Raw genomic sequence first — 14,875 nt, forward strand, 5'->3', positions numbered from 1 at the left:
GTGACAGGGACCGGGGTAATAAGGAGAGCTTGATTAACGTGGTGCACTTGGGGGAGAGATGAGAGGCTTCACGTGGGCCTGTTCGGGGGAGGCAATGAGGCACCGGCGGCTCTGTTGCTGCTCCCGGAGATTAATGAGGCCTAAGAGTGCATTAGGAACAGTGACAAAGGTTTGATCTAATGGGCTCAGTCATTTTTCCTTTGAGTGACAGACGCACAGAAGTAATTGGCTGTGCAGAATGGCAGCTCATTGGCGGTACTTAAGGATACATTATCCCCGTTGTGTGGCCCGCAGAGGCTGTTTATCAAAACTGCTCACACTGCAGACGCGGAGTCGCGAAGCTGCTGTTACAGTGGTAATAGCTATTAAAAAAAAATAACGCAACATCAAAACTAGACCCGTTGTTGTCTCATGGAAAGAAAGTTTTTCTTTGTTTAGTTTCAAACGATCTAGAAAACATTATAATAACTCTGGAGTCCGGAGTCTGTTGTAGGCCCTGGATGAGCAGTGTCAGTCCACACCTGTCCCCTGCCAGCATGCGGTGTGGCCAAGGCTTGGTGGAACACAGATCCTTGCTTCCCACTCATGTCGACCGAGGTCACCCGGGAGTTTCCCACACATCGGATCTTGGTTACAACCTCTGATATATAAATTGGAAGCTTCTGCTAAGTACCCTTCTAGCACCTTGGTAGACCATTTGCAAACGGAAGCCTTACTGGTTGAGAATTATTTTTCTGAAATAAAACCTCAATATCAGTAGCATGCGATATCTGCTTTCATAAACCAGGTTTTGTTGGAATTGGTTTTAATGTCTATTTAACAATTTTTAGGGAAAATGTTAATGTTTTGTGAGGCTTCTCAGACGTCAGGAAGTTAGCTAAATCTGACATTAGAAGACACTAAAGTTCATCTTAGTTCTTTTTAAGAATTGCAGCATCTTCAGCTCTTATGAGTAATGCGTTCTCACTATTAGTTGTTTCTGTGTTTATACATTGCTCCCACTGAGGTTTAGGCAAATTCGTGTGATATTGTTTCCATCATTAAATTGTAAACTCTTTGAGGCATACACCGTTACTTCTCTTTCTTTGTTATCCTCTCTTAGTTTTGTGACCTAGCAATTATTTTTTCATTAAGTATATATTCCTGCATGTTACCCATCATGTGAAATGTAAGTGATGGATGTTAAGGAGATTAGTTGGTTTCCTGCAGATAATGTTCCCTGTAGTAGCCCTCTGTGGTCCTGAGCATTGGTGTGCAATTCAGAAGTAAGTATCGTACTTCCAATTTAAGGATAGCTTCAATTATTTGAACTCTAAGTGGAGTGTTCTTTTCTGAAAGAACCAACTAAAGCAACTTGATTCCTGATGATTTCAGCTGAGACATAATCAGGGGATGGCCAGGACCCTGAATTGGATGTGGTAACAGGTGTGCCTACAAGTAAATAAAAGGTGCTTCAAAAACTTTTTTTCTCTCAAAAATGTGTGTGGGCGATGAGGAATAGTGTTTCAGCTGCTGAACTGATGCTTCCGAGACCAGTGAAGTGGTCTGCAGGGTCAGCTGTGGGAAAGAGGAGGTGCCCGGAAGAGCGTCTGTGAATTACCCGGGCCACCTTCACCAGGGAGCCAGCTGCCAGCCCCAGGGGCCAGGGAGATCCGAGGCCTTGGGAAAGGCTTCTGGTTCTTCCAGGCTAGAGTTGAGTCCATGGCTTTCCTGCTTTCTGCAGTCCTTTCCCACACTGACAGAGGAGAGTTTTTTGAAGTAATCGTGACATTTTTCCATCTCGAAACCTTGCGGCCCATTGTTTTGAGTTACCACTCATATAGTGAGCGTTTGTCTTTCTGGAATATTTCTAGGGAGTGGTCAAACCCGGTAACATCCCAACCAGCAAACCTGTAAAACCCGCCTCATGTTATCAGACTTATGAGCCCGGGGTACTCCTTGGTGCTCTGTCTTCCCTGTGTCATTGCTGGATTCAGTTGTGAGATCATTTTGTAAGAACTGGAAGGCAGAGAAAGAATCAGTAGTGAATACTTCTCAGGGTAGAGCTGCGTGGCCACCTGCTCCTGGAAGGGGACTGTAAAATTCAGAGATGACCAGGGAACGCTCCCCTCAAAACAGTGTTGTCAAATGAAAATGAATTTTATGTTAAAAAAAAAACACACCTGTTGCATTTATCATATAAAGGAGAAAGAACATTGTAAAGATGGAACCGTTATTCATGGCAAAGGAAGACATCAGACAAAGAAAAATTCTTTTCTTCTCCGTTTTCATAATGCTTACACCCCTCATCCTCGCTGTTGCATCAGCTTGTCCATATAACCCATACCAGGAGATGGATTGTGGCCAAACAAGCCGTACGATGGCTCTCTCCATAAACACTGTCAGAATCTGGAGTAGCATGTGTTCCTTCAGCAGATAAAAATGGCAAAATGAGAATGGCACACATTGTTTTGCAAAGGTTGGAATAAAACTCCACGTTTTAGGAAGTGATGATGAACCAATTCTAGGGTGTTGAATTCTGCATGTCCACGTTGATGTATTTAGTAATCATTACATTTGTCGTTGCAACTGGGTCTGGATTCTGTATATTCTTTTTTCTGTTATGTAGAACTGTGTGGCTGGAGAAAGCAACTTTGTCTTTAGAATAAATACTTAACGCTTATTTCTAAATATAATTACTTAAATGAGAACTTAGCGTCTGACATGGCAAATATTTTGTCTTGAGTTGTACCAACTGCCACATGATAGCCACTCCCAACATGGAGCAGTAACCCAGGGATGGGAGGGAAGGGATGACTCTGGTGCTCCAGCTCACTGTCACCTGCTCTCAGGCCATGTCCTTCATCCGCTGCGTGTGCGTGGTGCCCCAAGCGCAGGGTTGTTTTTTTTTTTTTTTCTCTCCTTCCTTTCTTTTGTAAACTGTACCTCTGACAACATTGGCATCGCTCTGATCATCAGACCTTTGGGATGCTGGAAGATGGGGCGTGCCGTGGAGTTGTCCACAGCACCAAGCACTTCACTAGTTGATGGTGGGTGTTCAGTAAGTACTCACAGAGGGAATGAGTAAGCTCAAGCAAAGTGATGCCAACTACGGCACTAAAGCAAACAGGAGGCAGATGGCATGTGCAGTTCATACGTGAAGAGACACCATTACAAGGGAAACATGAGGAAAATATTCAGACATTTTAGATTTTAAAGACAAGATTAGCAACATCACCATTTTAAGCTTTTGCTAAAAAACTGTAGAGATAGGAAAACCCACTGTTGATGAGATTAATAACTGATATCTGCAGAGGTTTTACAGTTTACAGAGTGCTTTACATAATTTGATCATTACATTAACCACATGGGGCATACTGTTATCATTATCGCCATTTCTTCATTATTATTATTAGCCACTTAGAAATTATGGACTAAATTGTTTTAAAGATGCCCAGGTTCCATCTTCTTTTAGTTACTGGTCATTAAGAAAATTAATTAACAACATATATCACGAATCAGAAAGATATATTACGCTGTTTGTTCCAGTAATAACGCTGCTGAGAATTTCTCCTAAGGAAAATTCAAAAGTAGAAGATGTCCTTTGCAGTGTTGTTTATAGTCAGAAATTGGAAACAAGCAAAACTATCCAGAAGTAGAAAAATGGTAATGTAAATTATCTACATTAAATCAATAATGTTACATATCTAAAATTATGAAGATTACATAACAACATGGGGAAAATGGTTAGGAAATCATATTAAAGAAGTATATAAAGTTATATCTTTATTGTGGCCATAACCAAGAACAATGTATGCATACATTCAGTAAAAAATTGATCTGTTAGACGAGATTTTGGTGGATTTAGTTTACATTATTTGTATATCTGTGCTTTTGCCAAGTTAATTTTAACAGTACAACAAAATAGGCCCCCATTATTTTTTCCTTGACATCGTAATTTAGAACAGGGAGAAAGCAGCATACAATGAGCTGTTTCTACATTGTAGGAAAGAGCCGTGAGCTGTGAAATTCCAGGATGTGGAATCCTAAGCCTGGCCACGTTGCTGTATTTAGTAGTAATTACATCTGTCTATACTTTGTCTTGATAAACATAACATGGAAAATCTCTAACTAAAAAAAAAGGTATCAAGAAACACCAGATTTGTGTCTCCCTAGTAGATGTGTTGAATTGTACTCTTTCACAAAACAAGTATCACAGGATGCAGAGTCCTGAATGCCTACATCTTACAAGATACTGAATGTGTCCTTGGAAAAAAATCCTCTCAGCCTGAAATTCCACTTGCCGAAAGCAAGGCAGATCTCCAATGCAAATACAGGAGTGAATGGGCCCCCTTCACAGGCCTTAAATCGTGTGTGTCTTACTTTTTATGGTAGTGTTGTGAATTATATTCTTTTTGGGTTTGTAATTAGAGGACAGAACAGATGGCGAAGGCCTAGTTTGAAGTGATGTGACCATTAGCGTCGCCTCCTTCATCCAGTTGTGATTCCAGGGAACCCGGTTTTCCCACACATGCACAGAACGGGTGTGGTGCAGCTGTAGGGTTTGCAAGGTGGCTGCTCACACTGAGTTTTTACAGCATTTGAAGCTGTCTATGAATGAGATTGGACCAAAGAAAGCCATCCCTGGATGTTTCTAAGGGTGAGGGCTCCATAGGGGCAGGGTGAATTCCTGTCAATCATATTCCTATAATTAGGATTTGTTAAAATAAAAAGTATACAATTCTGCAGTGGGAATAAACGTCTGTTTTACACTCAAGTGCTCATAGAATCCTTTTTGGCTTTTTCCCCACCCTCTTTCTATGTACATGAAAGTTCCTATCACCATCACCAAGAGTTGCTCCTCTTTTCAGGCTTACTTAACCAATAAGTCAAATGCCAGCTATTATTTTCCTAGTTAAATGCTTTGGTGCAGTTAAGTCCTATTTGTGAAGACAGACCAAAATTGGAAGGTGCAGGGAATGAACTTTTGTATTTTGTTATTGTTATTGTAAAGATTGGTTGATGAATCTTTATTTGAATGCTATGAAAAGCCATCATTTCAGAGTATATTTTTAAAAATCAGAACAGGCTATTTTTAATGTAATAAGCCAATAGCTTAAAAGAGGGATTCTGTCTTTGATGTCATTTGGTGGATGAAAACATGCTTGTTCAATAGAAAACCAGCATCTTTTTCATGCTCATTTGAGATCAGTTCAGGCAACATACTGATATTCATTCAGATATAAATGCCATATTCACTTTGAAATGCAAATTGTTTAAAGAAAAATAGCATATGGTGGAGGTAAGTACCTTTTCAAATCAACTCTTCCACTTTAGTGATATAAGTACAGCTAAAATTATTCTTTGGAAAGAATCTGGCGCTTTTGACACATGGAAGCGTGCACTAATCAAGGCAGCGCAGTAAGCACACACACATATCCATATCAAGGAAGTGGCGCAGCGAGGACATGGATTAGCATGGTAATGCAGTCGCCCCCTGCTAATCGGGGCGAGTCCCAGCTGATCCGAAGATGGGGTATTTGAGGAAACGGTCTTTCTGAGTTCAGAATGGGCCAGGTCGTCAGTCATGTATTTCATGGTAACACAAATAATATTTGGGGGACAATGCCGAAAAGGTCCTTTTATGACTGCCTTCCTATTGAAGCCGGCATTGTATACTGTTTGGGGCTGGGCCACTTTTTAAGGACTTACTGCTGGTACAACTGTTTCCTTGTACAACCCTGTTCTGTCTCTTACACTTCCTGACCTGACCTCAGCATTCACAAGCCATTCCAGTGACATTTTCTAGTTTTTTGGATAAGTGTTATTGGTACAACATACACATAAGACGCACAGAATCATAAGTCATAGCCACGTTTACAGGGGTTGCCGCTCACATCCAGAAGCAGCAGGTAGCCAGCCCTCATGGACCCCTTCCTGTCACGTGCACCCCCACCCCACCCCACCCCACTCACAAGGGTGACCACCATCTGATTTCTCACTCCGTAGATGGGTTTCGCCTGTCCTTGGACAGGATCCAACACTTGGCACTCTCGCGCTTTTCTCTGGCTCTGTGTTCTGTGTGTGATGTCGCCCCAGTTGTGGCCCATGTCAGTAGTTCATTGTTGTCATTGTGTAATGTTCCGTTGTGCCGTGATGTACCTACAGTGATGGACAGCAGCGTGGGGCTGTTAAGAGCAGTGCTGCTCTGAACGTTCTAGCACCTACTTTTTGGTGGCCATGTTTATGTGCATCTGTATAATTTAAATCTGAAAGATGTGAAAGGAGAAGAGAAATCTTAAAGGAGGAAAAAAAAAAGAAGTGGACTTGAAATGTTTTATGAAAGCTTTGCATCCGATAAGTTATTAAAAGAGCGGTGTAGGTTGTCTGGGACAACCCCGAGCTTAGGAAAGCCCCATGTTTAATAAGAGCACGTAAGCAAGCCTGTCCAAAGTTTGCCTTGGAAAGCGACATTTACTGTCCCAGACAGCAAACAGTTGTGCCCCTCGCTGGGAGTAGACACTACCCCTGTCGTACCAGTCTGTTCACTCTGTCGACATCCCTTGCAAGATACTACCTTAAGTCTAAGGTAGTGTCTTAAGTAGACTTAAGGTAGTATCTCCCCTTTCCATCTATTCTTTATCTAGATGGGCCTAATTCCAAAGTCTAAAAGCTGCAGTGTCCCCTGGAGACTCTCCTGTACCTTCCAGCAGGGGTGGGCTCCCTGACCCTCATACTTTCTGGCTGCTCTTGTGTTACTCTGCCGTGCGTTTGGGCCACACGTGGATCTGCTGTGTACCTTCTACTAGACTAGATTGTAGGTTCCCTAAGACAGGGACTCCTTCCTTCATTGTGCCCAATGCAGTAGGGGCTCAGTTCCATGCGGCCGCTTGGCCCGCTAGAAGGTCAGTGTTAGAATAGGCGGCAGCTTCTGCATACCGGGTCCCATCTTCCCCTACCCACGAGTTAGCAGGTTAGCCTGCCCTAGGTTCCTGGGTGAGGAGACTCCTGGATCAAGATGAATGACAGTCTCCTGGAGCAATTGCAGTAGTGAGAGTATCAGCATTGTCATGCAATGGCTTCCCAAGCCTCAGTTCCCACAGGGTGACACCAGCACACACAGTGACTCACGTTGTAAGAGGAACCCCGAGCTTAGGAAACCCCACGTGTTTAATAAGAGCACGTAAGCAAACCTGTCCAAAGTTTGCCGTGGAAAGCGACATTTACTGTCCCAGACAGCAAACAGATGTGCCCCCCTCTTAAAGTAGACATCACCCCTGTTGTACCAGTCTGTTTACTCTGTCGACATCCCTTGCAAAATAACACAGCAGAGCACCTGCCCGTGTCCACATCCAGAAGAAGAGAAGAAACTGAGGCCCACGGAGAGCTGGCTGCCAGCAGCAGTGAGGTGGGATGTGCTGGTGGTGGCAGGGAGAGTAGATGGAAGGGAAGGGAAGAGTGGAGAGTACTTACCCCCAAAGAGGCCACGTCCTTGTACTTATCCCCGAGTACAAGTGTCCCCTCGGCTTCCGGGGTAGAAGCTTCCTTTTAAGACCCTTGTATTTGCGTGTGACTTGAGGTTGGTGAATTAGGACCACTTGTTAGACTTAACCTCGTCTGCTCCAGGAAGGAGGACATTCTAATCTGGCTTTTACAATCTCTTCCTTCTAGGGAAATACAGACGTGCCTGCAAAGAACATTTCCAACGATGGTGTGCAGAGTTCTCCCACATCTAAACGACCCCAGCTTCATATCTTATTCCTTAGACACGGGAATGAAATTCTGTAGCAAGACAGCTGTGTGTTGAGGTGGTCCCTGATGGAGACGGAATCAAGAGGCTCTCTTTCCTGGGCATTATTGGGGCTGAGGTTTGGGGCGTGGCTTCCTGCAGACCCCATGCACCTTGCAATCCTCCTGGCATTTCTGAATGTAGCTCTAGTTCTAGCAGCCTTCCTGAACTAGTAACTTTAATGCCTGGGTAGCAAGCACTCGGGCGTTTCCTTGAAGTCACCCTCTTAGCTATTAGGTCTAGGTGTGAAAATGTGATTTCGCTAATCAACACAGTAGCAGCAGAGCTTGGTGTCTTTGTTGACTGTTGGTGGCCACGTGGGTTTAGGTCCCCTGCCCTTCAGCCTGGTTGCTGGGTATGAGGCCTCCACCTCGGCAGGACTGCTTCGGGCTGACCTGGACTGTGTTTAGAACAGTGTTTGGTGCACTTGTATCCTAGCTGGTCTTGATGTCAGGATCCTTACCCCTCAAGCAATCAAAAAAGTCATCCAGCTTCTTTCACAAGTGAGGACTTCAGACCTTCAGCCTTAATTTATAACTCATTAACGTGAAATGAATTCCAGTGAGTGAGAACAGTAGCCCTCGAGTACTTCGAGTGAGAATACAGTGATTTTAAACAGAGGCTTTTTTTTATGCTTAAAGGTATAAACTCCTGTGTGGTAACACAGGGCAGGTATTGCTTGATGCTTACATAACAAAACTGGATGCCAGGACAGCATTAGTAGGTCAATCAGTTAATGACATTCATTCAAGAACAGAAATGAGATTACGTATTAGACTTGGTATGCGTATCTGTGTGAAAATAAGCATGAGAAAGTATAACACTATAATTGGATTTGGAATGTGCACGATTATTAGAAAGATACACTCCACATTTGGGGGTGGTTCGTTTCATTGACGGGTGGATTTACTGAAAGTAAGTGGAAATGCCTCAAAGTGTGGCCACTGGCCTGAGACCACTGACACGTGGCACAAGATGCTCCATGGGCCTGTTAACCCAGCATGGCAGCTTCCATAGTGTCGTGGCTCAGGCCGTGGACCACTGGTTTGCCCAGAGTTTAAGCAGATGTCTTCATGCATTTACCTTGAAAGGCAGGTACTGTGTTTGGATCCCAGAAACAATATTTCTGACCCTGTATAATTTTTTTTAGTTAAATACGTTTCCGCGTTATCACAGAAAATGCTTTTATTTCCTTTTGTTGGTTTTTCTGAAAGAAAATTTAACTGATCTCAAATATAGTGAATGGGTATATTTTGAAACAGAGATTTACTCCCGTAAGAGAAAATCGGAAATGTTTTGCTTATGGAATGAGTCTCCTCCTCCGCATATTTTTGGAAGGTCTTGACCAGAGGTCAAGAGTGAGGTGGGTTGAGTGCAGTGAGGTGGGGGGAGGCAGGTGTGAGCCTGGGCAACCCCAGAACCCACTCAGATCCTTCAGACAGATCCAGAGAGAGAGAGACTGTCAGCTCTTTGTTCATAAACACAGGCCTACAGTTCCCAGATGCTTTCATTTTCTAAGTGATGCCAGAAACCGCCAATTTTTAAATGAAATCTCCCAATTTAATTCTACTTTGAAAAAAATGATCCACTAAGTAAAAATGTCTTTATGAGCTCAGCCTGGATGTCAGGCGATAGTTTGTGGATCTGATTGAAAGTTTCACCTTTATCACTGTTTGTCCATGTATACACCTTGATGTGGCCCAAATTCAGTCATGCTGTTTCAGTTTAGTCCCGCAGTGGGAAGTGGGTGTGGTTGGGGCTGGGGCGCCTTCACGAGCTATAGGGCCCTAAGAGTCCGCCGTCAGAAGGATTGTGCATAGCTGGTCTGGTGTCTTCCATCTGGACGCCAGGAGCGTGTGGTCTTGCCAGGAGGTTCGTCACCCCAGAGGTTCCAGGTTGGTTCCTTGGGGACTCTCTCAGGAGGCAGAAGGTGGGCTCTGAGCCACATCTCCAGAGCTGCTACACCAGCATCTCAGTGGATTGGACTTGTCCTTGTATTTTGCTGGACAGACAGAAGTTTGAAAACCAGTGCATTCACAGCAGAGTCCTGTTGTTTCTCAGTGTGTAGGCTTGAAGGAATCTCTCCCTTCCTTTTTTGGCAGTGTGACGTTTGGCCTTGAGATGAAGAACTCATAAACCTAAGATGAGTTCTTGATCAGCTACCTCCATTGGAACATTTTGTGGTCCCTTGTCTGGGGTTGAGATTGACTTGGCTCTCCTTACTGTGTGTTGATACTTACTTCTGGAGCTTTATTGCAAGTAGTCAGTGATGGATGCACTGAAATACTTTCCTCTGCCTTTTAAAGGAAATTGTTCTGGAAGGTTTCTAGGCCTGGTTGTCATCGGAGAACCATTCTCCAGGGAGAAGGAGCAAGAGAAGCGGTGCTCTATTGAGTGCCATGTTGTCATCATCGACCCAAAGATGGAGAGACAGACGGACACAGTGAAATTCCTTTTTGTTTTTCAGGTATTTGGACCTTGTGTGCCTAAAACTAGTATAAAATGAGGTCTGTGGACAGATGGCATGCTTAATAATGACTTGATAGGGGTCTGATTGGGTATTGCAGTGGGGAAGGAATTACCTCCTTGTCATCTTACCCACACAGAAGGTGTCCTTGCAGGTAGAGCAGGCCCAGAAGTGCCTGGCACAGCAGTCAGGGTCCCAGCAAGGGAGGTGCCCCCCACCCCGCACCCCCAGCTGCTTGCAGGCATCTTGTCATTGTCTTTTTCCACCTTTGGGGAGTCCTTTCGCCCACCATAACAGCGTCAGCAGTGTCTGGAAGCCTTTTGTCTGCTCAGAATTCACGTGATGAAAGCAGAACCAGGCCAGGGAAGCCCCGGCAGCCACTCTTGGTAGGCGCCTCCTCCCCAAACTCACCTTCGATGGGTGGATGTGTGGGATTGAGGGAGAGAAGGGGAAGAGAAGCACGCAGGACAGTGCAGGCACCAGGGCTGGCAGAAATGCACCAGGACAACCCATGGGCCCCAAGGGCCAAGGAGAGAGGGGGTCACCCAGCAAGACAACTGCTCGGGGAACGAGCCCTGGAGTCAGCACCCACCCTCACCCTCCTCTCTCCTTTAGATTTCTGCCGTGCTCACCATTGGTTGAGCCCAGTGAGAAGCTAGAAGGTGCTGGAGCCAACAGGTGCAGCCCATATGGGTGCCTTCCCAGGAGGAGAGCAGGGCAGAGAAGGGATGTGAAGGGATGTGGCAGGAACATGGTGGGCACGGGCTCCAGGAGGGGATCCCGAGATGGGAATATCTCCTCTGCTCCTCGGGGATGCTGCCTTCTGTGGGATCTGAATGCCCTATTGTAATAGGGGTCCGGCTAAGGCACACAGTATGCAGAGGACAGCCACAGGGTGACTTCGATGGTGGCACGTGGCAAATACAGGGAAGAGCGTGAGTGCTCCCCTTAGTGCCATGTTGCCAGCCCTGGGCTGCTCCTCCATATCTCTAAGATGCCACATGCCTGGCCCACCTTCCCCGGCTGCTGCGAGGCCTGGTGCAAGAGCAAGCTTGGGAGCACCACATGGCACTGTCATTCAAGATGTGGGCTCCAAATGACGCTGTGTGTTTCTAGGACGTTAGGGCACGCCCATGCCCTGAGATAGAGCTCTCAGAACATCAGGGCTTGGGGGCATGAGAAACTGCCTCAAGACCCTACATGTAAGCAGGGGAGCCCAGACCCGAGGCTTCCGAGCCACTGCTCTGTGCTCCTCCCACCTGAGCCCCTTGGATGCCAGTGGTCTGCCGTGGTGGAGTTTTGGTTGTGATTTTTTGTTTTATGGTAGTGACTTTCTGGCTGGAGTGGTTTTTTTAATTAATGTGCACACAGATCGCCTGGGATCTTACTAAGAGGCAGGTGGCAGGTGGGGCCCGGGATTCTGCATTTCTCGCATGCCTCTTGGCAATGCTGCTTCTGTAGGTCCGAAGACCACAGCCTCTGTGACTTTCCGATCCTTCCCTCCCTGAGGCATCACTGTGGGCTTTTTTCTGGAATCAAGCAGACCTGCCTATGAATAATTTCCCTTATGACGTTCAGAATGTACTCAGTTCAGACAACAGCATAAAATAGGTATCTTTTCTTTTTTTTAAGGCAGAACTCTGTTCTTCAAAGCCAAGTGCCTCATTGTTGTTAATCGCGGATTGGGTGTAGGGCTCGTACACTGCTCTTCAGCTCGTGGTTCCGTGGCTTCCCAGTGCTGCACGGGATCGCAGTGAGGCCGCTTGTTTGAGGGGAGCCCTGGTTCCTGCCTCTGGCTTCTCATCCAAATCACCGGAGTGCTTTTGAAAATGCATCTTTTCCCAAGCCCCATTCCCAGAGCTTCTGAATCAAAATCTGTATTTTTTGAAGCCTCTAGTTTTAAAAAGCTCCACAGGAAATTCTGGTAATTGGCCAGATTTAAGAACTGCTAATATGGGCTACGTATTTATTATAAAATCCTGCACTGTGAAAAACTTCTATTGAGACAGCTTAGAACTTAGTTGGTTCTGAACTAAAACAATTGGAAGAAAATTTTTTTTAAAAAGCCCCAATACCTCCGAAGATCTGCAAATAGACCTAACAGTAATTCACTGGCAGCAGGGTATGATTGGCTGAGCTTTAGAGAAAGGCACTTAATTATGTTTTTGAGTCTAAAATTGGTATGACCAGATAATAATTCATTTTGATGTTGAGCAACTGATTCAAATCATTAAGTATACAATGGAATCATTTTTCATCACAGCCCGTGTGCTCTATGAAGTCACACAGGTTATTTTTCCTCTGCTTAGTCTTTTCAAGGTTAAGAGTAAACCTATCTGGTTGAAGAGCCTGCATTTCCTCCATGTCGTGTCTAGGGCCTTTGATTTGTGTTGATCATAAAGTATGGCTTCCCCATGAAAATAATCCTCTGGCACCAGACAGTTGACTCTCAATGGGTGATCATTTTCCGTTCCATTGGTAGGGTGACACGGCCGGGCTCCTGGAGCCCCCATCTTGCTGGCCTGCCGGATCGCGGTGTCTCTGCTGAGATTCACTGGGTCTTTTGTCTTCACTTCCACTCGATGTTGCGGTTGCAGTTGGGTTGCGTCTTTGTATAGGGTTGTTCTGTGCGAGTCATCTGCGGCATCAGGTCCCTTCACATTGCTTTGTCAGGCACCCTCAAGATTGGCGTCCCCCTTTTATTCCTCCCGAATAGTTTCTGTCTGGTGCTTCCGTTTGCCATGCAGGCAGGACAGGGGCTGCTCTCGGTGGTAAGGTGCACTGTGTGCCAGCGTGTGGGTCCCGTAGATTAACTCGCGCTGGTTTCTGTGGTCTGCAGTCCGCGGTGGTGTTCACCTGACTTGTTTATTCCTAGGGAATGTCACTAGTGCATCTGGGTCTCAGATGGCAAGCGGCATCAGCCTGGTCTCCTTCAACAGCCGACCCGACGGCATGCACCAACGCTCCTACTCAGTCTCCAGTGCCGACCAGTGGAGTGAGGCTACGGTCATTGCAAACTCGGCCATCAGCAGTGGTAAGAGGGGGCTCAGCCCCACGGACCCGCGGCCACCTCAGGGTCCTTCGTTGTAAGCCAGGGGCTGGACAGGACGCCCTAAGCTCTCATGCTTCTCTGGGAGCACAGCACCCTGTGAGGCGGCTGCAACAGAGACTCACATCTTGCCTTTCATCTGTGGAACGTTTTGTCCTTGCTAGGCTGTCTTGCCCATGTCATCTCATCTGTTCCTCTTCGGCACAGGGAGGAGATGGTCATCCCATTTGGTCAGTTTGGAAACTGAGGCTGCAGACAGGGCAGCCGGCTTACCCAGGGTCACGTGACCAAAGTGGCAGCGCTGAGAAATAATATCTGATTTTATCTCCCTGGTCACACTGCCCTACATGGCGTGGCCCACACTCTTCCACCACTAGTGCACATTTTATATCATTAGGATGAATTCAGTCTCCTTGTCTGTTTTCCAGAATTCCTGGTGTACCCTCTAAATTCTGGAGTCCCCTTTGTAATCCTTCAGTTTTCAAATTCCATCGGCATTATTATTATTATTATTTTGACAAGTGTATCCAGCTTATTGAGGAACAAACGTGCACTTTGGAAACGATCTCGCCGTCTGTGTGGAGCGTGAATGACGCGGCACCGAGGGCACCCTGGCGGCTGCGGCAGGGTTTGCCTGTGGCGTTTTGTCTCTAGCCTGTTCACCAGTATTTAAAGGAATTCCCACTGATGTATGTAATCTATCAGACAGGGTTTTAGAGTAATCTTAGCATAATTTGTTCTAATTAAAAGATTCAGCATCAGGTCTTCCCTGTAGACCCACCAGCTGCTGCAGCAGGACGTTTGCTTTGGGTAAACATCATCCTTATTTCTAGTGGCTCCGCAGACGCCACCAAGCAGAAGCCTTAAAGGAAGACATCTCCAAACCGAGCCAGGAGACGTGGAGTCAGCGAGGTAGCTCCACACCATAGCGGTGAGGATCTGGAAAAGCCTGTGACTTGGAGCAGACACACAGAGCGTCACGCGGCTGCCCCGGCTGGCCCATTCCCATCCCAGCGCCGGGGGCTCCTTCCTTCCCTCAAAAGAAGGCACTTTGTTAGATAGCAAAGGTCTGCCTGCAGCCTCTTCGAGGGCTCTCTAAGGCTCTCTGCCTCATCTGGAATCACGATGATATCCCTGAAAACCCCAAACAAGGAGGTTTGAAGTTATGATGAATTAACCGTCTACAGTTTACTCTCTTCGTAACTGTTGCATGCCCCAGCGGGCCTGGTAGTCAGCCTTTCGTCAGACCTGTGTGTGCTGCAGCTGAAGCCCTGCCACCTGCCAGCCAGGCAGCCTAGGATGAGCCTCCGTACCTCCATGAGCCTCCGTTTTCTTATCTGTTCAATGGACACGTTCTCCCCTCCCTTATGTAGAAGTTAGGCATGTGTCACAACACAGGACAGTTGGCTCTTCGTGACTGAAGAACCACTGTTAATCACGGTTCCTTTAGGAGGAGCAGAGACTTCACATAGTCGTTTCATTATCAAATACTTTAAAATATGTATTATCAATTAGTATTACTATTTGATAAGGTTTCGTTCTGTGGCCGCCATCTCATGGGGGTCTTCTTGCGTAGGGCCACGTTTGAGGG

The 14,875-nt window shown here is 46.0% G+C and overlaps 1 protein-coding gene across 14 annotated transcripts in view; it reads left to right on the plus strand.

Moving 5' to 3' along the window:
• The window catches only part of AGAP1 (ArfGAP with GTPase domain, ankyrin repeat and PH domain 1), a 635,310-nt gene that overhangs the window by 425,372 nt on the left and 195,063 nt on the right, over positions 1 to 14,875 (plus strand). For 6 of the 14 annotated variants that reach the window (XM_054550021.2, XM_024243256.3, XM_054550020.2 and 3 more), the window contains one exon: positions 13,111 to 13,269. The exons of 6 other annotated variants lie outside the window; for them this stretch is intronic. In XM_054550021.2, the coding sequence (XP_054405996.1) occupies positions 13,111 to 13,269 (159 nt within the window). Of the gene's footprint in view, positions 1 to 10,074; positions 10,236 to 13,110; positions 13,270 to 14,875 lie in introns of all 14 variants that reach the window. 2 more of the 14 variants (XR_008523125.2, XR_008523124.2) reach the window with 1 other exon arrangement.

This window comes from Pongo abelii, chromosome 11 (genome assembly GCF_028885655.2).
Source record: "Pongo abelii isolate AG06213 chromosome 11, NHGRI_mPonAbe1-v2.0_pri, whole genome shotgun sequence".
NCBI classification, from domain to species: Eukaryota; Metazoa; Chordata; class Mammalia; order Primates; family Hominidae; genus Pongo; species Pongo abelii.